General features: G+C 45.5%; 1 protein-coding gene across 1 annotated transcript in view; it reads left to right on the forward strand.

Moving 5' to 3' along the window:
- Window positions 1-469: 469 nt before the first annotated feature.
- PINX1 (PIN2 (TERF1) interacting telomerase inhibitor 1) overlaps window positions 470-26,875 on the forward strand; it is a 62,503-nt gene continuing 36,097 nt past the window's right edge. Inside the window, exons 1-6 of the mRNA XM_071447986.1 lie at window positions 470-630; window positions 7,190-7,299; window positions 9,077-9,169; window positions 9,501-9,579; window positions 13,291-13,383; window positions 15,851-15,927. Coding sequence (XP_071304087.1) covers window positions 612-630; window positions 7,190-7,299; window positions 9,077-9,169; window positions 9,501-9,579; window positions 13,291-13,383; window positions 15,851-15,927 — 471 coding nt within the window. The 5' untranslated portion in view covers window positions 470-611. The remainder of the gene's footprint in view (window positions 631-7,189; window positions 7,300-9,076; window positions 9,170-9,500; window positions 9,580-13,290; window positions 13,384-15,850; window positions 15,928-26,875) is intronic.

The following is a 26,875-nucleotide window of genomic DNA, read 5'->3' on the forward strand; positions in this document are numbered from 1 at the left end:
ACATTAACAAAGGATTGACCCTTAAAAACAACAGCCTGTTGCATATTCATGCACTTCATACATGATGCATAAATTCCATTCAAATACAGGATTCTGTCTGGTCATCCTCAGCTTCTTCCTCTTAATCCTGACAGCATCTTTATGGCTGAGCGAGGCGGGAAGAATTTCATTTCTTCTGGTAATGAAGCAATAAATTCTTTTCCTCTGAAAGATTTAGGTGTCCTGCGGCTGCTATCTTGCTGCGAGTCCTTTCTTTAAAAAAAGTATCCTACATAGCATAGTTTCTATTTTAACCTTATGTTATAACCTAAAACTATATTTAACACACTACTTAAAAAAATTATTACAGCATAACTTTCTAACACAACACATATAATATTAATTTTAATATTTGCGAAAAGCCAATTATAAAATACGCATTTTTCACAATTAGAATTGTAGCAAATTTGCAAACTTTATTTTCTTTTCTTTTTTTTTTTTTTTAAATTTTCACTTTGGTGGCCGCCGCGCTCGCCTGTTTTAAAACTTTTTTTAATCAGGCGCTATTCACGCCGCCCTTTGTGTGCGCCGGCAGTCACGAAAGTCCCCCTGCATGGAGGAAGGCCCCCAAGATGGCGATGCTGGCGGAACGTGAGTGCCCATCCGGGTGGGAATGTCGCGGGAATGGGGACGAGCCGGGGTCCTGCGAGCGGCCTCAGCCCCTCCCCACAGCCCTGCCTGAGGGCTCCGGGCCGCGCTGCCCCTCCCGATGGGTGCGGGGGGGTCCCAGGGCCGGATAAAGGGGTTCGGGGGGTTCCAGAGTTAAGGCAAGGGGAGTGCAGGGACTGGGAGAGGTGGGGTGAGGGGTCCCTCTGCCCAGGAATTTGGGTTCCCTGTGTCAGGGGAAGGGGTCATGGTAGGGGGAGACTCCGGGATGGCGGGGAAAAGGGTTCAGGGGCTCCCGGTGTTGAAAAGGGGGGGTGGGAAAGGCAGGAATCGGGGTTCGGAGGAGCCCGGTGTGGGAAAACGGGGGGGTCTGGGGGCTGGCAGATCCAGGCCGCGGCGGAAGAAGGGGCTCAGGAGGTCCCCGATGTTGGAGAACGAGGGGATTGGGGTCCGAGAAAGGCAGGAATTGGAGTGTGAGGGGATCCTAGAGCCGAGGAAAAGGGAGGCAGAGGGGCTGAGGCAGAGGAGGGGCTCCAAGGGTCCGGATTGGGGTCTGAGAAAGGCAGGATGGGAGTGTGGGGGATCCCAGGGCCGAGGAAAAGGGGGGCTGAGGCAGAGGAGGGGCTCCAAGGATCCCTGGGGGTGGGAAATGGAGGATTTGAGGTCTGGGAAAGGCAGGAAGGAGCATCCAGAGGGTCCCAGGGTTAAGGAAAAACTGGGGTCTGGAGGCTGGGAGGGTGAAAAAGGGTTCCAGGGGGACATTGGTGCAGGATAAGGGGGTGCAGGGGGGTTCTTTGTGGGGTCTGTGTGTCCCAGGGCAGGGCAGGAGCAATGGGAATGTCCCATGGACACCTTTAGGGACAGCTCGTCCTGTCAGTGCTTGGGGCCATTTCTGGCCATGTGTTTGAGGGGAGACACCTCCAGCACAGCGGTGTGAGTGCTGGGGACACCCAGGGAACATGGCAGGGCCAGGTGTGGGTGCTGGGGACACCCAGAGGACATGGCAGGGCCAGGTGTGGATGCTGGGGACATCCAAGGGAGGTGGCACGGCCAGGTATGGGTGCTGGGAACACTGAGGAGATGCAGCAGGGCTGGGTGTGGGTGCTGGGGACACCCAGGGGACACAGCAGAGCCAGGTGTGGATGGTGGGGACATCCAAGGGATGTGGCAGGGCCAGATGTGGGTGCTGGGGACACCCAGGAGATATGTCAGGCCACGTGCGGGTAATGCTGAGGGGGACATGACAGGGCCAGGTGTGGGTGACACCCAGGAGATGTGTCAGGCCAGGTGTGGGTGCTGGGGACACCCAGGGGAAGCAGGGCTGGGTGTTGGTGTTGGGGACACTGAGGGGATGTTGCAGAGGCGTGTGTTGGGTGCTAGTGACAGCCAGGGGTGGTGGCATGGCCAGGTGTTGCTGCTGGTGACACTGAGAGGACGTGGCAGGGCCAGATGTGGGTGCTGGGGACATGGCAGAGCTGGGTGTTGGTGACACTGAGGGGACATGGCAGAACTGGGTGTGGGTGCTGGGGACACCTAGGGGACATGGCAGAACTGGGTGTGGGTGCTGGGGACACTGAGGGGACATGGCAGGGCCGGGTGTGGGTGCTGGGGCACCCAGGGGACACAGCAGAGCCAGGTGTGGATGCTTGGGACATCCAGGAAATGTGTCAGCACCAGGTGTGGGTGCTGGGGACACGGAGGGGAGGTGACAGGGCCAGGTGTGGGTGCTGGGGACACCCAGGGGATGTGGCAGGACTGAGTGTGGGTGCTGGGTTCGGTGCTTGGGTCATTTCTGGGGCAGAGCTGGAGCTGAGCTCACCCTGTGCCAATCTCCAGTTCTTAGGGACCCTTCAGAGGACGATTTGGAGATGGGGAAGGGTCTGGAGGGACCAAATGAGCAGTGACCGAGTCAGGAGGGGACCAAGGTCAGATGTTGGGGGTGCAGAAAGAGGGGCTCAACTGAAGAATTTAAAAGATGATTTATTGCAAAGTCAGTCATGGAAGGGTGAGGCTGTGAGATTCTTACATCCAAAGCCATCTCATCAGAAACCACTGTAATTCTAGTTAAAATAATGCCTTTTATAAGGCATTTATTATCCACATTTCTGATTTCTTAACCAATCAGCTGCTTCCACAAAATTCATTAGCATCTTCATAACTAATTGCTACTATAATAGCCAATACTATAATAGCCAATTGCTAATTGCAATTATAATTCTAGTTATAATGCCTTTTATAAGGCATTTATTATCCAAATTTCTGATTTCTTATCCAGTCAGCTGCTTCCACAAAGTTCATTAGCATCTTCATAACCAATTGCTAATTGCTACATTTCACATGATTTACCTCAATTTCTCTTTTTCTATCCATAGAAAAAGATAAATATCGTATCTATCATTATAGATATCATAAATATCTATCATTTCTATCATATAACCACAGAAACTTACTCCTTTTTATCAACTCTTCAACAAGTTCTATTGTTAAATTTGATTTTTTTTCTGCTATCCTGCTTAGCATATTTGTTCACTTATATGAAGCCCATATCTACTTGCTTAAAACATATTTCTGCTTAAACTACAAATCTTTATCTTATTTTGGATCTGTTTCACTACTCTATTCTAAAGCTTTAAGCCTTCTCCAAGGCCTTAAATCAAACTCTGTATCCATCTCTGTCTCTGAGCCTGCATTTCCCCCAGTCAGAGCTCACCAGGGCTGCAGCTTCTCCTGAGGGACGGCTCCAATTTCTGTTCCCTGTGGCAGGGACAGGACCCAGGAATGGCTGGGGCTGTGTCAGGTTTGGGTTGGAGATCAGGAAAACGTTCTTCCCCAGAGGATGCTGAGGCTCCCCAGGGAATGGTGACATTCCCAAGGCTGTCAGAGCTCCAGAGGGTTTGGACAATGCTCTCAGGGATGCACAGGGGGGATTATTGGGGTGTCTGTGCAGGGCCAGGGGTTGGACTAGATGATCCTTGTGGGTCTATTCCAGCTCAGGATATTCCATAATTCTGTGAATTTTGTTGAAATTTCCCTGACATTAGAAACAAAGAGCTTCAGTTTTGCCTCTGAGGGGATTGAGAATTTGGGCTTCCCATTTCTGACAGGACACCCTTGACCAAGAGCTCAGGGTCTGGTGAATTTCTTTGCTGGGTTGCAGGAAATATGGACAACACAAATTACAAATCTGGTGTACAGTGGGAAATAAAGATGTGATTTCAGGGAAACAAATCTGCATTTGCACATGGAACTTTTTAGTTATTTTCAGTGCAAACTTTAGTGTAATTTTTTCAGAATTTGTTAATTATTTTAATTGGACATATCAGTAATGGACTTATTTGGAGTGGAAGGGACTTTAAAGCTCATCCAGTTCCACCCCCTGCCATGGGCAGGGACACCTCCCACTATCCCAGGCTGCTCCAAGCCCTGTCCAGCCTGGCCTTGGACACTTCCAGGGATCCAGGGGCAGCCACAGCTTCTCTGGGCACCCTGTGCCAGGGCCTCCCCACCCTCACAGCCAAGAATTCCTTCCCAAAATCCCATCTCTCCCTGCCCTCTGGCAGTGGGAAGCCATTCCGTGTGTCCTGTCCCTCCATGCCTTGTCCCAAGTCCCTCTCCAGCTTTCCTGGAGCCCCTTTAGGCACTCTCAGGTCACCCTGGATCCTTCTCTTCTCCAGATGAGCACCCCCAGCTCTCCCAGCCTGGCTCCTAAGCCTTGTCCTTCTTGTGCTCCCCCAGATCATCTCTGGGCACCCAGCAGGGGTTTGGATGGGAGCTTTCAGAAATTATGATTAAAAACATGCTCCAGGCATAGAATTCATCTTGGAAAAGGGATTAGTAATGGATCTTGTCCAGATCATAGAATATCTGAGTGAAGGAGTTGAGTTGTCCAGCCCTGGCACTCTGGAGGGATTTAAAATCCATGTGGATGTGGCACCTGGGGACTTGGCTCAGTGGTGGCCTTGACAGTGCTGGGGGATGCTTGGACCCGGTGATCTTGGAGGTATTTTCCAACCTCAGTGATTCTGTGATTCACTAAAGTAATGTGGATTTTCTCCACTGGATGGTGCTGCTCTCCCAGAGTTCCATCACTGTCTGTGGCATCAATTTTGAAGCAGCCCAGAAAATTGGTGTTAAATTAGGAGCTGAATCTTGTGCCTGGTTTCCTCTCCCACTCTAAAGAGATCAGTGAACAAATTTACATTTCTGATAAATTATTGACTAATTAGTGGATTTTGTTGTTTGTTTGGAAACGAGAGATGATTTTATGTTTTCTGTAAAAGGCATGGAGTTGTTCCTGGCTTTCTTAAATACTTCTCTAAAGATGAAAGCAAGTTTGTTTGGGGTTGTTTTCATCCTATTTAAAAATCAGAGTATGTTAACCTGGCAGAAACATGAGGATTAATCCCACAGTGTAGCTAAGAAGGTTGCAATACTTAGATTGAAAGTGCTGGCTGGGAAAGTAATGTCCTTAATTTCAAGAAATATTTGTGTTTGATGCCCTTGTGCTTTGTTACCAACAACCTCCTGGGAGCAAAACATCACAGGGGCTTCTCCATAGGGAGAGATATTTAGGAAAAACCATAGAAATTCACTTCTGAAGCTGTGATTGAAAAGAAGGGCAGCTGCTCAGCTGGGGAATGTAAGAACTGCTGGAACCCTTGAGCCAGAATCACTAAGGTTGGAAAAGATCTCCAAGACCACCAAGTCCAAACATCCCCCAGCACTGCCAAGGCCACCACTGAGCCACATCCCCAAGTGCCACATCCACAAGACTCTGAATTCCCTCCAGGGATGGGGACTCCACCACTGCCCTGGGCAGCTGTTCCAATGTCTAATCACCTTTTTCATGAAGAATTTTTCCCTCATGTTCAATCTAAACCTCCCCTGGCACAACTTGGGGCCATTTCCTCTCCTCCTGTCCCTGTTCCCTGGGAGCAGAGCCCGACCCCCCTGGCTGTCCCCTCCTGTCAGGGATTTGTGCAGAGCCACAAGGTCCCCCCTGAGCCTCCTTTTCTCCAGGCTGAGCCCTGTGGTTCTCCATGGGGCAGCAGGGAATCCCAGTTTATTTGGAAGTTTAAAATCACAGACCACACTGCTGGTTCCTCATCTTTTCTTACCACCACAGGCAGGGCTTGGAGGAGTTGCTGCTCTCAAGGTTTCCTGGTGGGAATAATCACAGAATCCCAGGATGGTTTGGGGTGGAATGGACTTTAAAGCTCATCCCATTCCACCCCCTGCCATGGGCAGGGACACCTCCCACTATCCCAGGCTGCTCCAAACCCATCCAGCCTGGACTTGGACACTTCCAGGGTTCCAGGGGCAGCCATAGCCCCTGAGGTTAATAAGTTGTTTCCTGTAGAGAATGAACCAGGCAAAAGTTGGATTCCCCTCTCAGCCCTCGAGCCTTTAACCCAGTTAAAAACTGTTTAGGGACCGTTTGGAGCTTCAAAGTTTCGGAAGTGGGATAAAAAAATCCCCCACCTTGAATTCTGACAGTCTTAGTTCCTTAAAAATGAAACAAAACTGGGCAAAAAAATGAGTCAAACATCCCTGTAATATTCAATCCCTCTGGCCCAAATCCCAAATCTTGTCTTTTAGGGAACGATGACTTCCTGATTGCATTGAAAACACCTCGTTGGATTTGGCTTCTCCCTGCCTTGTGTGGCCTTGGGTTAACCGGTCATTTTTGATCCAGCATTTCCCATGGTGTTTAATGAAGTTTGTAATCTTCCTGTCTCCCATTCTTTGTTTGTCTTGTTTATTTAGGTTCTCTTCCTGCCTGGGCTTAGGTGCACATTTGGAGTGACTGGTTAACTGGGCTGGCTGCTCTTCCTTGATTTCAAGGAAGCTCTTCCTGGTGGGAAAGGCAACATGTGGGTCTGGGAATCTGTCATTTCTTTAGGAGTCCACATAGATCAAGGGAGCCTTGATTCTTCTTTGGATCTCTTAATTCCTGCAATAATTTCTGGCAGCTTTTCAGTTTCCCCATAAGTCATTTTTGAGAAATCCAGAAGCTGAAATCCTACAGTTTTCAGTTCTGTCATTCCCTTTCTTTGATCACTTACCTTGGATTTTTCGCTTGGCTTTTGTTAGGAAGCCAGATATTAAAATTTCTGTGTTCTGGTTAAAAGGAATCCTGGAGAATTGATTTTGTCCAGAACTGGGAAAGCAGCTTCATAATTTCCTGCTCTGTAGACTCCATGTTGAAGCCAGATGTAAAACAAAATTGGAATCAATATGGAATTCACACCTAAATGGTAATCCTTAAAGCCTCCCTGAACTGCAGCCCATCCTGTGGGACAGCAACTTCCACAGCAATCCCACTTTGGCATCTTTCCATTAATAATTAATATTTTCACTGAGCTTTAATTGTTGTTGTTGTGTTTTTTCGTTTAGTAAAATTAACCCCCAAAACGTATCGAATCTGGCATAAGTTCTGGGGTATTTTTTTCTGCAATAAGGAGCTTTATTTGGACTGATTCAATACCAAGAACTCTCTGGGAATGCCAGTAAAGCCTGTTTGAATTTTCCTTTCCTGCTGCAGCCCGGAGAAAGCAGAAGTGGTCTGTGGATCCACGGAACAGCGCTTGGAGCAACGATGATTCCAAATTTGGCCAGAAGATGCTGGAAAAGATGGGCTGGTCCAAAGGAAAGGTAGGATCTAAAGGAGAACAGTGTAGATGAAGGTTCTAAAACTGCCAGGGGACAGTTTTGATTTATTCTCTTAAGTGCACAAGGAATTTGAGCAGTGATAGATTTTTACACTTTGTTACAAAGTCTTGTTTGTGCCTCTCCTGCTTTCCAGTTTCTCTCCTTTCTTTGACAATCTGAATTCCCATGTGAGAGCAGGAGTTGGAATATTTAATCAGGTTAAAGGTTTTAAGCTGCCTTTAAACCTTCAATTCTCTCCCTGCTTTTTGATACTCTTTAAAGCAATTCCAGGACCTGCTTTAGTCTTTCACCTGGTTTTAAGATTTTTTTTCTGATCTGTTCCTTGAACCCCCAAAATGCTGTGAGCTGTGTCCCTTCCCAGCTCCACCCAGGACCTGTGGGTGAGGGGACTGTTTTCTGACACTAATAAAAACCTCCAGGTCAGCACAGACACCTGCAAACTGCAGGTTTAATTCCACAGAGGTGCCTCAGCAAAGCTGAGATTTGGGGCTGCACATCAGGGTGTTTAGTGATAAGAATCCCCACAAAACCCCCACTACCTTTAATTATTTTTCTAGATTTCCTCTTCCAGGCTTTCCTTAAAAGGCAAAAAATTTAGGATCATTCTCAATTCTGTAAATGCCTTAAAACCTATTTTTGGATTTAAACTGTTGCTTCAGTTGTCTCACAACATTTCCCACTTGAGATACTGGATCTTCCTGGCCAACAGTTGTACAAGAAGGATTTATGTCTCCATTCTATTCCAAACTTGAACAAATGGAACTTTCTCTTGGTCCAATTAAGGGGCAAAAGCCCATATGAGCAGTGAAATTAGGCTGCTTAGCACCAATCCTGTAAATGGGGAATTGGGTCGGGGAAGGATGTGTGACCAAGTGTCCTGCTTGCTTCCATACTTTTTGGTCAGCAGAAGTTTCAAGGCAAATTTTCCACCCCATTGACCAAATAAACTCCTCTTTGTTTGTAACAGCAACAGCATTTTCCAAATAGGCCTCATCCCTTCAAATCTTCCATATCCCAGGATGTGTCTGCTGGGCTTCTCTCCACTGCAGCACCATATAAATGTTTATTAATTCTAACACATTTGGTGATGATTTGTGACAGATGAGGCAAATTGCAGGTAAATACCAGGAACAAAGTTTTAAACCCACAGCTTTGCCTTTTAATTTTTTAGCCTTGACCATAGAGTTGAGAAAGATAACCCTGGACCTGAATATTGTTTCATAGTAAACAACCCCAAAGTTGTTTGCTCCAATATTTTCATCCACTTCTGAGGTGGAAGGAGTTGTGAATGCCCTACTGGCTCCAGTCTGCCTCTCCCCTGCCCCTCCCTGCCCTCCTTCCATGTAAATTTGGTTTGGATTGTGTGTTCTGTGTGGGTCTGCCTCATTCCCTTTTCCCTTCCCAGTGACAGAGACATTTTTGGGGTGAGGCACATTCTTCTTATGTAGAGTCTTGTTTGAAAACTGTAAACAATTTGTGCTGGCTTAGGAATGTCAGGTGGCTTCCTGATTAATCACCCAACTACTTAATGTTGTTGCTATTTTAGTGTTTATAATGCTTTGCTTGAGGCTTAAGTAGTAAATTTAAAAAAACTTTGTGTGTTGTATGGTAATGCCTGTGAATGAATTCAGCTACAGGCAGGCATATTAACAGGAAGTTGTTATTTTTTTGCTGTATTTCCTTGTGAACTGTCTCACAGTCCAAAAGCTCTAATTGCTGCTGTGAAATCCTTACATTTTTACCCTCAAATCCTACTTAGGGTCTCGGGGCACAGGAGCAAGGAAATCCAGAACACATCAGGGTTAAGGTGAAAAACGACGTGCTGGGATTGGGAGCTACCATCAGTCACGAGGTGAGCACTAGACCCAGGGCAGGGAAAGGATCCCATTTCAGCAAAAGCACAGTTATTTGAATGGAATATTAGAGAAACCTGTGGTCACAGCTGGTGGTAGCATGTACCAAACAGGATTGTTTAGGATTTCCAGGACAACCCTTTTAATTTCATTTCACTTTGGGGTGGCTGTAGGAGCTGTGGTTGCTGTTACCACCTGTGGGGTCCCTCCCACCAGCAAGGATTGGATATATCCAATTAATTTAGTTCTAAGAGTCTTAATATCTGTTTTGTAAAACTTGTGTTAATTCTGAAGACTTCTGCCTTGCATTCATGTGGGTGATATTTACAGGACAACTGGATTGCTCATCAGGATGACTTCAACCAGCTTCTGGCTGAGCTGAATAACTGCCATGGACAGGGTGAAACAGGTAGGTTCATGCTTGGCTCAATCAGATGCTGGAAGCTCAGCAGAGTTTCTATTCTGTGTCTTAAAAAAGTTCCTGAGGCCCAGTTTGTGATGCAAATAATATTTTGGATAAGATTGAGAACTCATTCACCAAAATCACTGGGAGCCAAAGGATGTGTTGCCATCCATGAGCATGGATTTGTGGATCTCAGTGGATCAGTTTTGCTCTCAGTACTCAAAGAAAGGTTTTTTCTTGAGGAAAGAAAACATAAAATGTTTAACCTGTTTATTTCATCCAGGATCACAATATTTGGGATGCTTTCCCTGGCCTGTTCCTAGAGGAATATTTCCTTCTTTATAAAGCACCCAGAATCTGAGGGCTCATAACAATCTCTCAGCACTGCAATGCTTTGCCTTCCTTTTGTTGATGAACTGTCACACTTTGCTTCCATGCTCCAGTGGCTTCTTAAATACCTCCTTTTCCTGTCCTTGGAGAGCTGCTCTGTAGCTTTTGCCTCAGAGTTCTACATCTCTGCTTTGAGTGCAGCATTAAGTGATTTTTGTAGCCCTTTTGTTGAGCACACAAGTGGGGAAACTTTCCCGAAAGGGCTATTTTTAAAGTCTTCTATTTTTGAAAAGCTTCTTACAAACTGACCTTGCTTTGTGAAAATGAAGTTAGGAAGTTGTGGTGGGTGTGAGCTTAGAGAAAGAATTGGTTTATCAAGTGATTTATCATCTCTCCTTTAGTTAAATGCAGTTTAAACTCTGGTTTTGTGTCTGAGCACCTCTCTGGAGTATTGTTTAACCAAGGGCTCCTGTTTGGACACAGCTTGCCCTTGTGCTGCTGGGGCAGAATTGCCAGATTAGTGAATTTAGCAACTTTTAATTCATTCATTCTTAACCTTTGAGCACTGACTTTTCTAGGAGAGAAAATGTAGAAAGAAGAGGAGGAAAACCAGTTAGCAAGGAAGTTTTCTAATCCTGGAGTAATAGGATTAAAATTTTGAGCCTGATGCCTCAAAACATCTTCTTTAACTTGCTGTGCAAGCTGTCCTTGTGAAATCATGAGGCCACCCAGGACTCAGTGGTGTCACTCAGCTCCTGGAGAGGTAGGAGAGCATTTCATGGGGAAATTCCACAAGTTCCTGTCTCCCTGGAGAACTAAATCCTGCCCAAGTTGCAACTTGAGCCCTAGGAAGATCAGGGAGATGTAACTGGTGGGAAACCTGCAGATGAGCAGAGAGCCAAAATGACTTGCCCAGGGCCACAGTGAGTCAGCAGAGGCAGACTCAGGGAGCAAGGCTTGGCCCTAAGCTCTGCTCTCTTCCCTGGGTCACCTCATGCAAAGTGACCCTTGAGAACTCTAATTTCTCCCTCTTTCACTCAGTTCTTTTGGTCCTTTTAGGAGGTGGGACAGTTTTTCAATCACTGAGAACAAATTTGGGTGCACCTTGGAAATTCCAGGTCAGAGTCACATTTGGTGATTTACAGAAAGGCATCACTCTGAAACTTGTTTTTTTGGCAATTGTTGAAGCTGGCAAAACTCATCCAGGAAAAGACTCTGCCTGCAGCTGTGCTGCAGGAGCAAATGTAACATTATTGGCCACCCTCCAGTTTCAAACTGCATTAAAAGTCAGCTGAAAAACTTCATTGTTCTTAAAGAACTGGTGCAGTTGCCAGAGCTGGATTGCAATTAGAGGTTGGAAAGGAAAGGCCCTGTAGGGGTTGATGCCAACATTCAGATACCCTCAGTGTCTGTAGCTTTAGCTGTCTTTTCCTTTTTTTTTTTTTTTCCCTAGCTAGGCACTGAGTGAGGGCAGGTTTAGATTAGATTAAATACTAGGAAGAAATTCATCTGCTGGTGGTGAGGCCCTACCACAGGTTGCCCAGAGAAGCTGTGGATCCCTGGAAGTGTCAAAGGACAGGGCTTGGAGCAACCTGGGATAGGGAAAGGGAGTTGGGACTCCATGGTCTTTTCCCACCCAAACCATTCTATAATTCCTGGTTCTTTTGCTGGGATCCTCAGTGATGGTGACTGTCCCTTTCCCATGGATAAAAAGTGGAAACAGCACCCTGCAGTGCTTTGGCACATCCACCTCGATCACATTTGCTGCAAAAATGCCATTTTGGTGGCTTTATTGCCCCGACTAAATTGCTTTGAAAAGCACATTAATATTCCTGCAGCACTTGCTCAGTTTGTCAGAGGATTTTCCAGTCCCTGGAAGACACAGGGATGTATTTCCCTGCCCACTGCAAGTGCCAGCACGTTCAGTAGTGAAATTCCTCCCTGCAGGCACAAGGCGGTGCTGCTGCCCCTTTCCCTGTAGGAATAACGTGGAGGAGGAAGGCTCTGTGGAAACCTTTTGCTGTGTAATGCTCCTTTTGCTACCAGGAGATTGGAAACCAGGCTCAAAGTGCTGCCTGACTGTCAGGATATTTTAGCTGTGATCCTTGCTTTTCCCACAGACCCTTTTTATTGAGGATTTTTTTGTTAAAAACTGGATTTGCTGGTCCTTTCTCTTCCCATTAGTGTGGGAGAGTGGGATTCAGCCTGCTGGCCCTCAGCTCTCCCACTGCAGGCTGGGGATTTCAGTTTTAGCTCAGGGATTCATCAGGTGGCACTGCCTTTCAAACAGGGAAGTGCTGGAGTTCCAGTGTCAGAAAAGCTTGGGCAGCAGAGCTTTCCAGGGTGGGATCATGTGAAAAAGGTGACTCAACTTGGCCCTCAGGGTATGGGTTGATTTCCCTACCCATCCCACAGGCAGGAAAAAAACACCTCACCATAGTAACCCTCTGTGGAGTCACAGAGCAGAGACTCCTGTGGTGCCCCTTTTCAGGACTAGTAAGGCAGTAATTAACTGTACAACAGGTTAGTTCTCTCTTTCTGGCAATGTTTTGTAAATTAACAGGTTCTGTGGTTGCAAAGAGAACATTTGTACCCCCAAAATAACCTGCCACAGCAGAGGAACGTGATCTCTGTGCTGTTAAATAGAGAGCTTAATCCTTCACGTGGCCTTAACCTGCTCACAGTCTCCCAAAGCACTGCTGAGTGACTCTGGGACTGAGCCAGCCCCAGAAACCATTCCCAGAGGACAGTTTAGATGCAGTCCCTCTTCTGGAAGCCTGGAAAATGAGATAATAGGGATGTGGCAATTTGTCCTAGCTGGCCTTAGGGACAGAAAAGCTTTGTCACCATTTAGTTTCCTTGCACAGATGTATCAGCTTATGTCCAAATAAAGGTATTTTGTGTAGGGTTAGAAATGAAAATCCTCTTGGGGGGGTGGTTCCCCCCTTTTTCTTTCTGCTCAATCAGTATTTTATTTCCTACTATTTCTTGCATCTTTCTCAGCCTCTGGTTCTGGAGATACTCTATGAAAAACAGCACTATTATTATTTTCATACCACAGAGATGGATTTGCCTTTGACCTGGAGTACCTGTATCTGCCTTTTCAAATTACATTGGATTGGAAATGGGAAAGAAAGGGGATGGGGCAAAAAAAAAATCAAGCATTGACATATTTCAGACAAAACTTAGAGTGCTTTCCTCAGTAATACTTTATGATATGTTGTTGACTGTATTTTGAGAGAGGGCATAGGTTGGACTTGATGATCTTAGAGGTCTCTTCCAACCTCATTATTCTGTGAGAAAGTTAATTACACTGGTGTTTGAATTTGGTGCTTAAGTGCCTCTAACAGAACTGGACCCTGTTTGCTTGGGGTTTGTTTTTTTTAGAGTCCTCAGTGAAAAAGCAGAAAAAGACATTCAGCCTCGAAGAAAAATCCAAATCTTCCAAGAAACGTGTCCATTATATGAAGTTTGCCAAAGGTGAGAGGAGTTTTGTTGTTTCATAAGCCCTGGCCAAGATTAGAACAAACCCTTCTCAAGGTGATCTGTTGCCTTGTGGAGTCTAAATTTGGCAAGTAAAACCTGGGTTTAGAAACACCCCCTGCAGCTACTTGCTTAAAGCTCTAATGTTGCTGTTCCTCTTTATTTTGGGCAATTTTGGGTGGCCTTAGGCTGCTGATGTTGGGTATAAAACAATTCCCTAGTGAAGGAACTGAATAAAGGAGCAGCAGATATTCCAAGTGGGCAGGGATGGGAACAGAAGGCAAAGGTGAGATGGGAGTGACTTGGGCATCTGTGTGGCACTAACCCCTGCAATCCCCTGCTCAGAGATCATGTGGATGAGATCAGGGATCAGATTAAACCTGCATGAAGGAAGAGGAAAGCCCTCTTACATCGACCAGGTACTTCATGGGATAAATTAGGGCAGCCAGAAAAACTGTCAAGAATTTGTAGAGTTTAGTAATTTCTTTCTTCCTTAGAGTGATGAGATTATTTCAGTCAGGCCAGGTTCTGGCCCTTGACAGTTGTTGAGTCCTTTCCCTTTTGCTCTGTTCCCCTTTCACACAGTGTGTGCCCGTTTCAGGGCATGGATAGGATCAGTTTCCACTAATGGCTGATTTATTAAACTGAAAGCTCTGTGTAATGTTTTCTGACAGCAAATGCCTCTGCTAAAACAGAGCTAATTGATACCTGAATGGAGGCCAGATTTTCATATCAGGGTTTGGGATTTTTGGTGAAATAATTCGATCTTGAAGTCCAAGCTGTTAACATGAGCCTGCCGCTTTATGACATTAAACAATTAAATTGGTTCAGGGCTTGCAAGTACAGAGGCCGTGGCCTGTTTGAGCAAAGAGGATTTATTTTGATTTGGATTTAACCTTTTACTAAATATAGAGGAAAAAAAGAGATGCCTTTTGAGCATGTAAAATACAGCTCAAGGCTTTCATATTCACAATATCCCTGATTTGTTTGGTCACATTTCCACAAGGCAGACCCTCATTTGCTTGTACCTTCTGTGGCCTGACCCAGGGAAATTGTTCTTTTTCAGGGAAAGAGGAAAAGTTATTTGAGAAAGGCTCGTGTTGTCATGGCCCTTGTTGTTGAAGTCCAGTCCTGCTTCCTTTCAGACTAAACAAGACAAGCTCACACAAAAGGGGGAGAAGGGAACAGCGACGGCACCAAACGCGGCTTCCGCTCCCGGGGTTGGTTTGGAGCCTCTCTGCTGGAGGAACAGCCACCCCAGGATCTGGGAAATACACCCCAAGCTCAGATTAAATCAGCTGCTTTTCTAGTAGCTCCTCCCCTGTGATGCTGCAGGAGACTGGGGCTGTCAGCTGAGCTGGTTTTCTGTTAAAGGAAAAATGGGGGATACTTTCAGGGGGAGGCACAGAAAGGAAGCGTAGCCTGAAAATGGGACCAGGAGGGTTTTAGGTGTCACATTTCAAGCCTTGGCCAAGAGAAAGCTGAGAACAACCCCAGTCTCTTCCAGCTTGCTTGGACAAGGCCATTTTGAGGCGGTGCAGTGAGGCAGCAGGAAGCTGGGGAACACTTCCCCCTCTAGGCTGATGTGTCTCTTTACCCTCCAGGGACAGTTAAGGATCCCAGGAAAAAGAAGAAGTCAGATTTGGGATTTTTTTGTTTTGTTTTGTTTTGGGTCTTTTTGGCCATTACGAGATTCATTTTGAGGTCACTGATTTTCAAGTGATTCAGATCCCAGCAGAGTCTTAACAAGTTGACCTGTCTGGGTTAATTTTGTTTCTTTAACTTTTGCTGACCTTTTCCCAAAGAATTTTTTGACAGAGTCAGTGGACAGCTCAACAACTCCTGCACTGTGGAATTGGCTAAACCTTTGCCTGTATCCCTCAATCACATCACCCTCTCCTTGCTCCATGTCTGATATCCAGCTCACCACACAACAATCAGATGGCAATAATGGCCCTCCTGGAAATCTTTGCTTCACCCTTGAAATACTTTTGAGTTGGAATGACCCAGTGGGTGGCAGAGGTGGAGGTTTTGCTTTTCAGGAGCAACATCAGAAATCAGAGAAAAGTCCCCACTGAGTAAAAATGGATTTTTTTTTTTTTTAACTGTGTGGAGGAGCTGTAACTCCCTAATTCTGTCAGAAATGGGGAATCCTCATGAGAATCCGAAGATCCCAGTGCATATACACATTTCCTCTTGTGTACCTTCATTTAGTGGCCTTAGCATAGAACCACAGCATGGTTTGGGTTTGAAGGGACCTTACAATTCATCTAATTCCAACTCCCTGCCATGGCAGGGGCGCCTTCCACTATCCCAGTTACTCCAAGGTCCATCCAACCTGGACTTCCTGATTTTTGTTTATGTCCAAGAGCAGTTCCTCTCTGTCTGTTGGTCACACTGTTACCAAAATGCATCCTCAGATGTGAAGGTTTTGGGGGTTTTTCCCTCTCTTTCCCCCTTCCAGGTAAGGATCTCTCATCACGCACTGAACAGGACCTGTCCTGCATTTTTGGGAGAAGGCAGAAGAGTGCCAAGACCCAGGTAAACAAGAATCTTCTCCTTTCTCTTATTTCCTTGTTTATTATCCCTTATAACAAAATGTCCAAATGTCTTCTGCCAATTTGTTTTTTCTACTTGAAGTGCTGTGCTTGAATTCTGAGGAAATAAGAGTAAATTTAATCCCTGTTTTTATGGATTATCATGATGTAACTTCTATGGAGATGGAGAACTCCAGTATTTTAATTTTTTAGTAGGAAATGTACATCACAAAGAAGAATTTTGCTTGACCTGAAAGGTCAAAGGTTGGACTTGATGCTCTCAGAGGTGTTTTCCCACCTAAATGATTCTGTGAAAGATCCATGAATATCCAAAATAAAATTGGGCATTCAGTAGCAACTGTGCAATCTCCACAAACTGCCCTTTTTTTCACAAAAATTGGGAAAGGCTGAGGAGCTGCAAAAGATTCAGAGGTGGCCTGAACAGTGATAAATATTTGATGAGAAGACCTTTCCCCTGACTTTAGGTAATGAGATCCAGGTTTGGACCAGTTTTTATTTTATTTATGTGTCAATTAGCATTTGCATTTGCAGAGCACAGACCAGCTCTATCAGTGGATAAAATAACTGTGACATGACCAACATAATTCCAGAAAAATTCTTTGGAAAAAATAACACCTGGAAAAGCACAAATGAATATATTGCAGGAATAGCCCAGTTGGTTCCAAGTTCTTGGAAATCTCTGGTTTTAAGGGGAAGATGGGGCTTGGAGTGGAAATTTCTGGAGTACAGAATACACACCCTGTAGTGTGTGACACCTTGCTCCTTGTGCTCTTGGAAGTCGTTGTGGAGCTTCACTGCAGGTCACTGGGAGCTGAAATAAGGATTTGGGAACTTGTCTGTGAGAGCTGTTGGAGCTCTCACATCCTGTGGGTAAACTTGTACCAGGGAGCCCTGTTGGTTCTGATCACATAAATACACCCTGGATCTTCTCCTTGGCTCCCTTGCTTCAGATCAATGGGAGGCAAAACTGGGATTTAAAGGGACAAACTGGGATTTAAAGGGACAAACTGGGATTTAAATCTGCTCAGCACTGCTGGGGTTGAGGGAGCAGATTTTGCCCACTCATGAGTTGTCTCAAGTAGTTGGTATTGTTTTCTCTCTATGTTCTACATCTTTTGAAATTCAGAGTTGGAAAGTTGCTTCTTCTGGGACTTTTTCCTGCAGATCATTTGCTCTTTTGTGGATAAACACTGCAAATCACACGGATTTTATGAAGGGTGTCTAAGTTTGTGCATGTTTTTGCCAATCCCTTGACAGATGCAGTGGTTGGCTGATGGCTGCTGTGCAGATTTCCTGAAATGGTTCAACATTCTGGCAGAAAAGTCACAGGCTGTTCCCTCCTAAGCACCCAAATTTCCTCATGCAAATCCAGGCAGGAGGGCACAGAATTTGGAGCTGCATTGTTGTCTTCTGGCTGCTGCTGAGCAGCCACAGGGGGAGGAAGCCAGAGGCAACACAATTGCTTCCCCCAGCTCCCCCTTCTCCTTCTCTTCATGGATCAGAGATCTGTGGAGTTTGCACAGAACAGAAGTGCATTGCTCAGGCCCTCCAGCTCTGAGCAGTTTCATTGCACTGCACCCATGAACTCTTATGATCCCTTTCCATCATGTCCTGGAGCCTGCTCCTTAAGGTGGCACAAAGAGAAGTGCCCTGTGAGGCTTTGCAGGAATTCTCTGGGTTTGCCTTCTGGTTTGAAATCCCTGAGCTCTGCTGTGGCACAGAGCTCCCTGCAGGAGCAGGAAGGTGCTGCCATTCTCCTGGAACTGAGTTGTTCCTACATGGAGATGAGGTAGGAAGGGCCCTGCTGCCCAGCAGAGCCCTGGGTTTTCCTGCAGGTTGTAGTAGGCCCCAGTTCCCTTCAAATTTCAGCTCCTACAACCCTGGGCTGCTTTCCCTGGTGACAGGATAAGGATTTCCATGCTTCCAGAGGAGCCAGAGCTGCTCCTATCCATGAATCTGATTGCAGGTTCCCAGCTGTGGGTGCAATGGAGATGATACATGGAAGTAATCCTGTGGATCCTGGAAAAGCTGGAGCAGTGGCCACAGGAATCTCATGAATTTAAAAAGACCAAGTGCTGGTGCTGCATCTGGATCAGGGCGACCCCTTGGATCAGTCCAGTCTGGGGATGAAAGGATGGAGCAGCCCTGGGAGAAGAACTTGGGGGTGCTGGTGGGTGAGAGCAGGACATGACCCAGCCCAGAAACCCCTGGAGCTGCTGGAGCAAGTCCGGAGGAGGCACCAGGATGATCAGAGGGATGGAGCAGCTCTGCTGTGGGAACGGCTGAGAGAACTGGGATTGTTCAGCCTGGAGAAGAGAAGCTTTGAGGTGACCTAATTGTGGCCCTCCAGTACCTGAAAGGAAAGAAAGATGGAGAGAGACCATTTACAAGGACCTGCAGGGAATGGCTTCAAACTTACAGAAGACAGAGTTGGATGGGATATTGGGGGAAAATTCTTCCCTGTGAGGGTGGGGAGGCCCTGGCACAGGTTGCTCAGAGAAGCTGTGGCTGCCCCTGCATCCTTGGAAGTGTCCAAGGCCAGGCTGGATGGGGCTTGGAGCAGCCTGGGATAGTGGGAGGTGTCCCCACCCATGGCAGAGGGTGGATCTGGATGATCTCCAAGGTCCCTTCCAACCCAACCCAGCCCTACCTAACCCATTCCATGATTTTATACCTTCAAGTCCTGTCTCTGAGGCTCTTTCTGAGGTACCATCTCCCTCCTCTGTCCTCAGAGATGCAGTTTGAGAAGCATTCAGCACACTTGATGTGCACTGAATGACCCCCACAGAGCTACCATTCCACTCCTGATCTTTTGACAGAGATTTTCAGCTTGGTTCTTTTTCCCTTATTTCTATTTGTTTCAGTCTGGAATCAGAAAAACTTGGGTGTAACTCCATGGGAAGATGTAGGAACTGATTTTCACAGAATCACAGAATTGCTGAGACTGGAGGAGACCTGGAGGTCTCCAGAGGAGTCACCTGCTCACAGCAGGGTCAGCTAAGGCAATTTCTTCAGGAGTTTGTCCAAACTTTTGATTATCAGCCTTCCCTAAAGCCTCCAGTTTAAGCCCATGACAAAATTTCGGGGGGTGGATAAAAGAGGTCACCTAAGGGGCAGAAGAGATCATGGAATCATGGAATTGTTAAGGCTGGAAAAGACTTATACAGTCCTCAATTCCAAGCCTGTTCACCACTTAGCCATGTACTATAGCCACATTTCTTGAACACCTCCAGGGATGGTGACTCCTCCACTTCCCTGAGCAGCCTGTTCCAGTGCTAGACAAACCTTTTCCATGAAGAAATTTTTCCTAAATCCAATCTAAACCTCCCCACTGTTGCACTAGGTCTGGCTGGTTGGCTGGTGTCACACCAAACTGCCTTTAGAGGTTAGGAAAAGAGAAGAAAAAAAGCAAAACACAGGGAATTCCATCTGTGCTTATGCTCCAAGGGGAATTAGTGGGAGAACTCAAGGCTCAGTGATAGTCTCTGGACCAGCAGGATAATCCTGGCTCTTCTGAAGAAAGTCTTGTCAAAAATCTGTCACCCCTGAACTGCTGCAGTGATGAGCAGAGTCTCAACAAATCAGGTGTGTCACTGTTCCAGTCAGTGCTGCCCACTCTTTTCCACTGTGGCCATTAGCAATCATTCTGTGATCCTGACTGTGCAATCTGAGCTCTCTGAACTGTGGGGCTGATCTCAGACTCCCTTTTTATCTGTCTCAGTGGCCAAGGATTGGTCTGGTAATGGATCCTTTCTCTGGTTCCACACCAGCTCTGCAGCAGTAAGTGGGGAATGCTGAAACTTGGATTATCTGCCTTATCAAAGGAAGAGGGAGTTGGCCAGAGGACTGTAAAAATTGCAAAAGAGGGGAATGGCAAAGGATGTGGAAGGAAATGCTGTTTGCCCCTGAGGTCAAAAGGAGTTTCTCTAGAAGTAATAAAACTACAATGCTGTTGTTTTGATGGTCCTGGGATATGTGTTACTAATCAGAGGCAATTGCAACCTTTAATTCTCCTGAATGTTCAACATAACAGTCCTTTTTTTAAAAATTATTTTTGATAAATCATGTGTCCAACTCAAACCTCCTTAATAAACTACACAGGGACCTTTGTTTAAAACAAAAAAAAAAAATACAAGTCAAAAAAATGAGGTGGGGAAGAAAACAATGGCTGGGCTTCAGAGTGGACCTAAATTGAAAACGTCTGCAGTTTTTCCCAGGGAGAGCAAGTGATCGAAAATATTGAATTGTAATTATGATGCTCTCTGGAGACCTGCAGTGAGGACCTGTTTTGCAGGCTAAGATCTGCCAGACTTGTTTTTTGCCACCACTTTTCCCCGTGATTTTCTCACTTGCTTAGGAACACTGGGAGCTGGGGAGACAGAAAAACAAATTCCATTAGTTCCTATCTGGTTGAACTTCCTGGAACCCCCACTATTTTTTTTTGCTTCTCAGAATTTCCTTCCTCCATCCAGCTGTGTTTCCTGATGGAGCCTTATCACTGGAGAAAATGCTCCTGAGTGAAGCTGAGGATTTGGGAATGAGTTGCAGACGGTCCCAACTTGGTTGCTGAACAACATGGTTCTGGCACTGATTTCACTCTGGGGGCTGGGGGGGAGCAGCTCTGATTTGCTCAAACCCTGTTGGAGATGCATAAAAATCTGAGTGTTTTGCATCCATCTCACATGCATGGCTCAGGCCATTCCATGAGTAATCTGCTTCCTCCAAGTTTGTGTAACTTGGATGGAAACCTGCGTAAGTTCCCTTCAGCCACCCCATCCAAGTAGCCCGAAAGTCTCAGGCTTGCAGTGATTTCTTCCTTGTTAGGCATTAGAAATGGAACTGTCCACCCCTGGTGCTTTTTCACTTTTTTTTTTTTTTTTTTTAATCAGGAAATTGTCTTCTGACACATTTTGCAGAACTTCCTCAACTGATTTATATTTCCCAGCACTTATCAGAAAAGCATGTTGGCTAATCTTAAGGGACATAGCTGAAAATTCATTAAAGTCTGGCTTTGCCATGGGCTCCCTAAAGTTATGGGTGAATTGATACCATTCCCTGCACCTCAGCTTTCTCTCTGCAAAATACCAATCATGATATTGGTTCACAATTGTGACTTTTAAATCTTAGTTGTTTTTTTTTTTTTTACCTGTGACCAAATTTGTTGCAGGGTTAGCACATAAATTAATTTGCTGCACCCTTCTTTGGCAATGCCAGGGAAGGGGAAAAAAACTGCAGAAGAGGAAAATGAGTTACAAATTAACACAGATTTTTCACTGTTCTGCTTTGGAGACCACAGTTAGCATGAGGTATTTGGGACTGAGAAGCAGAACAGAAAAAAAAAATACATCAAAAACCTGGAGAGAGTCCAAAAGGATTTAGTAAAATGGGAGACAGGGTTAGAGGGCATGTCCTAGAAGGAGAGAGTGGAGGAACTGGATACGTTCATCTCAGAAAAGAGGCAGAAAAAAGATGACCTCTCTGCCTATAAATACCTGGGGGTCATGGGGAGGGAGGAGCAGAGGAAGGGAAGGGACAGTAATCAGAGTAGGCAAAAGCCAGGAATGGGACTGAGGGGTGAGAACTTCAATTAGAAAAAGGAAGACTCAGACTTACTCTTCAGCAGGCTTCCTCACAGTGATGTCAGCGGGGCACTGGAGGAGTCTCCTGAGGGAAATCCCAGCTCCTCAGTGAGTGACGCCAAGAAAAAAGGTGAATTTAACACTTTTGGACCCGTTGGGATGGGCAGAGATGGATCATGTTAAGTAAAACAGCTCCCAAAAGCCATTCTGTGAGTGGCTCCAGTACTGAAGTTGGATTCCTGTGGGTGTATTGTGCTTGGATTCTGTATGGCTAAAGGAGATGAGCTCAGGCAGGAATCCTTGTCCTTGTGCACATGGATCTCTTGGCCTTCCCTGTTCAGTCATGAAATATTTCAGAGTCTTCGTATCTTTGAAACCTCTGCTGCTTCAACCAGCACATTTTACTTGCTTCAGAATTTCAGTCCCAAGTGGTAGGACAAGGGGGAATGGTCTTGAGATGAGAGGCAGGGGAGGTTCAGATGAGATAGGAGGAAAAATTGTTCCCTGTGAGGGTGGTGAGGCCCTGGCACAGGGTGCCCAGAGAAGCTGTGGCTGCCCCTGGAACCCTGGCAGTGTCCAAGGCCAGGCTGGATGGGGCTTGGAGCAGTTTGGGATAGTGGAAGGTGTCTCTGCCCATGGAAAAGGGTGGAATGGTTTAAGGTCTCCTCCCACCCAAACCATTCTGTGATTTTTATCAAGGGATTTTTACAGCTTCTGTAGTACTGCAGGAACTTCTTTGGCCTCTCCAGCTCTGCTCTGCATCCCACCATGGACTCTTAACAGCTGAAAGGGTCAAAAAGAAGAGAAAAAAACAACCCCAAACCAGATTCTGCCAGAACTGAGCAGTGCAAGGCATTTGCCTCTGCCTGAGGAGCAGCCAGGGCACGCTGGTGACACAAAGTGACAAGGAGGACAACAGGACAGTACAGCTGAAGGGTTAAATCACAGAACCACAGAATGGTTTGGGTTGGATGGGACCATAGAGCTCATCCAGTTCCAACCCCCTGCACAGGGGGTACAGGTAGAGCAAATCTGGCAGCACAGACCAGTGGAAAGCTGATCTAAAGCCCTGTTGCTTTGAGTTGGTGACTTGCAACATCCTATATAGCAAATCAGAAAATTAATTAGGCTCAAGGTGTTAATTTGAGCCATATAGTTAATATTTCTCCATACAGATGAGAGTCTTTCAGGAATACCAGGAATAATTTCTTTTACCCAGCATTCTGTCCTAGTTGTGCTTTTGATAAAAAAAAAGAGGAAGAGCAAGGTATTGATGTTTTGTTGCCTATTCTATAAGCACCTTGTTAATCAACTGGAGGATAAATTATTGCTGTCCAGATATCAGGAGAGAGGGAGAGGAGGAGATATCTCCCAATCTGGAAGTAAAGGTGCTTTTTCTTCCTCTCTTCATTGGAGAATTCTTGCCTCCACTTTTGTTCCTTGGGGGTGTTGTTAAGGAACAGAAAAAAATCTGGGGGGAGCTCTTTTTGATTTATCTTCTTTCCTTCCCTTTTGGTCACTTCCAGAGGCTTAAAGAGCCAAGTTGGCTTTAATGTGTTACCATTAGAGACCAGGCATTAGCTGGAATAACCCATCCTGCCTCACAGTGAAAAATATCCCTTGATTGGCTAATTAATCAGTCAAAGGGGAATGACATGGCCCTCTGCTTGAGGGACTCTGCTGCACAGGTAAACAGGTCATTGATAAATGGTTTACCCACAAATTCATATATCAAGAAAACTTAGTCATTTTTTAACTACGCTTGGTGTGAAAGCTGTGCTGTGTGTTTTTGGAGGTGGATTTTTGCTGCCTTTGCTTGTTTTTGCATCGTGGAAGCTTTTAGGCTGTGGAAGTTTGTGAGAGGAAAAGGCCAATCAGAACTTGGTCACAATTGGAGTACTTCTGGTTTTGGTTTTTTTTGGAATTAAAAAAAAAAAACCTCAGGAATTTTTTTCCCCTCTCAAAAAGAGGAAATCATTGACATGGCTTTGTGTTGAGATTGAGTGGGTCTGAAATCAGGATGGCTCAGTTGCTTTTGTCATTTAAATATCTTGAGGTTGCTCAGTTGGTCGTATCCACTCCTCAGGCACTGCGTGGACAAAAAAATATATCCATAAATGGATCTGATGAAATAATTGGGGAAAATCTGTGGTGTAAGAGGTAGGTCTTTGTTGGTAAAAGGCTTTAACTGAGCTGATTTCCTATTGGCTTTTGGCATTTCTGTGCTGGACCTTATCATCTGTATATTTTATAACACCTAGTGCTGCAAAGGTGGTTCTCCAGTGAGATTTTTCGCTGAGATTTAGAGAAAAAAAGAGGAAAAAAAATTAAAAGGGAAGGAAGGAAATCCAGCTCTAAATTAAATGGCATAAAATGTGATTTAGAAATACTTTTATCCATGGGGTAAATAGGGTTAAAGCAGTGGAATCGTGTAAGGGACCACAAAACAATGTTTGGCATAGCTGCTTAACTGGGTGCTCAAAACAAATCCTAATTGTGCTTTTTTTTTCTTGCAATTGTCTCTTTTTTTTTCTTTTTTTTATTTTCTTTTTTTAACTGCATATTATGTGAGAAAGTAACACACCAGTACCTAAGAATATGGGTTTAGCTTCTAGGGAATAAACCTCACCTCTTTTTTTTGTCCTGTGTAATCCCTTCCTTTCAAGCAGCCCTTGCCATGGGCCTGAGCTTTATAGACCAGCTTTGTTTTGTTTTTCCTTTTAAAAATATTTGTCTGATCAAAGAGCTTTCCTTAAAAATAAAAAAAAAAAAAAAATTGAAAAAAAAATTGCAGTGCAGCAGTTCAAAACAAGGAAAAGTACCTTTTTTTGATCCTATCATAACAGGATTTGTATATGGAAGTGTGAAGTAAGCAGGTGGCTTCCTGTTGATTTTTAAGCCAGGTGGGCAAGTTCTTGATGATGAGTTGGTCTCTCTCCCTGCCCTGCTTTCCTTGGGGCAGGAATTGACTTATTCCTGTGTCTGGAGGAGTGGAATTTGGGCTGACAACTTGTGGGGATAATGCTGCTGTGGGAATGAGAGGGAAACAGCAGCTTGGTCCCTCTCAGAAATCAGAGATTAGGATACATTTTATTGCCTCCATCTATTCAAGCAGCCTGCAAGGACTGGGTGTTCACAGCGATCTGATTTTTGCTGACTTAGTGTCATTAAAGGGTGTCTAACCTTCCTCCAAGGGTGTCTTCTGATTTTGGCCTCATCAAACTGGTTATGAAACTGCTGGTTGGTTCAGATGGGTTAAACAAACCAGAAGCTGGAGCAAAGGAAATTATTCAGCCTGAGAAAGTGCTTAAAATCGAAAGAAACAAGCTTTTCGACTTCCAATCCAGTATTTCACCTTCTCTGCTGGATTGTTCTTTCTTCAGCTGTGAAAATTTGCTTTTTTAACTCTCCGGTTAGGAGAAATATCTGGTGCAGGAGAATGTCTTGGTGGTAAAGTTCCCCACCAGTGTCCAAACTGGTTCTTTGTCTCTCTGAGGTCTCTCCAGCTCCTTGGCATGTTTGCAAACTTGACCATTATTTGAGTTTTCCCAAGATTAAGACAAGGTTAAGAAATCCAGTGTCTGTTTTTCACTACATCTGCAGCCTCCCTCTGCAAACCACCATCAATCCCAGCGTGTTTCCTTTGAACAATGATGGTGTTGCCATACAGAGAGGGACAAATGTGACAAAAGTGCTGATTAATGTCATTAATTTGACCATCTGTTAATAACTGTGCATATCCCTCAGCTAAGGAAAGAGGAAGAGGATGATGGGGAAGACAAATCATGCAGGGGGACAGTTGATGCCTTTTGTGCTCAGGTGGCTTCAGCATCAGCTTTGAAAGATGTGTCCCATGTCAGGATCCTTGTGATGAGGACTTGCTGTTCTCCCTCATGGAATATGCTGTGGGAAAGGTCTCAGATTTGGGGTTAAGGATGAATATTGTCCTGTTTTGATTTGTAGAGAGGGGAGAGCAGGGACTTGTGGACCTGTTAGAATGTTAAAATCACAAGGATGCTCCCAGGGCTGGAGCCCCTCTGCTCTGGAGCCAGGCTGGGAGAGCTGGGGGTGTTCACCTGGTGAAGAGAAGGATCCAGGGGGACCTCAGAACCCCTTCCATGGCCTAAAGGGGCTTCGGGAGAGCTGGAGAGGGACTTGGGACAAGGGATGGAGGGACAGGACACAGGGAATGGCTTCCCACTGCCAGAGGGCAGGGGTAGATGGGATATTGGGAAGGAATTGTTCCCTGTGAGGGTGGTGAGGCCCTGGCACAGGGTGCCCAGAGAAGCTGTGGCTGCTCCTGGTTCCCTGGAAGTGTCCAGGGCCAGGTTGGAGCAACCTGGGACAGTGGAAGTTGTCCCTGCCCATGGCAGGGGGTGGAACTGAATGATTTAAGGTCCTTTCCCACCCAACCCATTCCATGACAATAACTGAAATCAGCCACAGGAAACTCAAGAGTTTTGCTGAGTTGGACAGAGTTACTCTGCTGAAAAGATCCCAAAATTTCCATGCATACAGCATGGTTTGAAGTCTTCCCTGCACTGCATTAAGGGATGTGATCCATCTGTGGTGTGTAGTTTGTCCCTTCTCCCCTTGGGGACAGTTGGTTGTTCCCTCAGGAGTTTAAATTTGCAGAGTCACAGCACTACAAACCCAGTGGGTGTGGGGAGGAGAGGCTGGAGCTTGCTCTGGCTTTGGAGCACGAGGTGCTGCTGTCTGTGATCATTAATTCCTCAGAAATTCTTGGTTGTAGCCTGGGATGGACCTCCAGAAGGTTCTGCTTCGGTGATCCTGGTGGAAAGTTCTGGAGTCCCGCAGGATCCAGAATTCCCAGGGTGGTTTGGTGGCCACCTTGCAACTACCTCTGCTGGAGTTAAAAACCAGCATGCGTTGGATAAACCTTCAGCTCCCACAAAATTCAGGATCAAAGATGATTTCACCACAGATAGTAGAGTGGACAAAGGCTGAGAAGTGTGCCTGTCCACAGCCATCAATTTTTCATTTTTTATTTACTGTGATTTATTTTAAACCTGCTCTGTTTCACCAGGAGCTGACTTTTCCCATGTTCTGGGAAGTGTTTTTGACAGCAAAATCCAGCCCAGCTCAGGGTAACACTGATCCTGTGTCACCTGTGTGGTACAGGCTGTTTTTTAACAAATGAAGGGAAGATCAAAAATATTGCATGCCCTAAAATCCTGTTTTCCAGAATATTGAAGAATTTAAATGTCACTCAGTGTTTCAATACTTGAAAGAAAATTATTTATTCTCAATATTTTTTTACAAAGAAATATCTGAGCTTGGGAGCAGAAGAAAGTTTCTGTAGTACAAGGTAGTCAAAGGCTAATGCTAATT

The sequence above is a fragment of the Agelaius tricolor genome, unplaced genomic scaffold, assembly GCF_023055355.1.
Source record: "Agelaius tricolor isolate 1412-34295 unplaced genomic scaffold, bAgeTri1.0.p SCAF_1, whole genome shotgun sequence".
NCBI classification, from domain to species: domain Eukaryota; kingdom Metazoa; phylum Chordata; class Aves; order Passeriformes; family Icteridae; genus Agelaius; species Agelaius tricolor.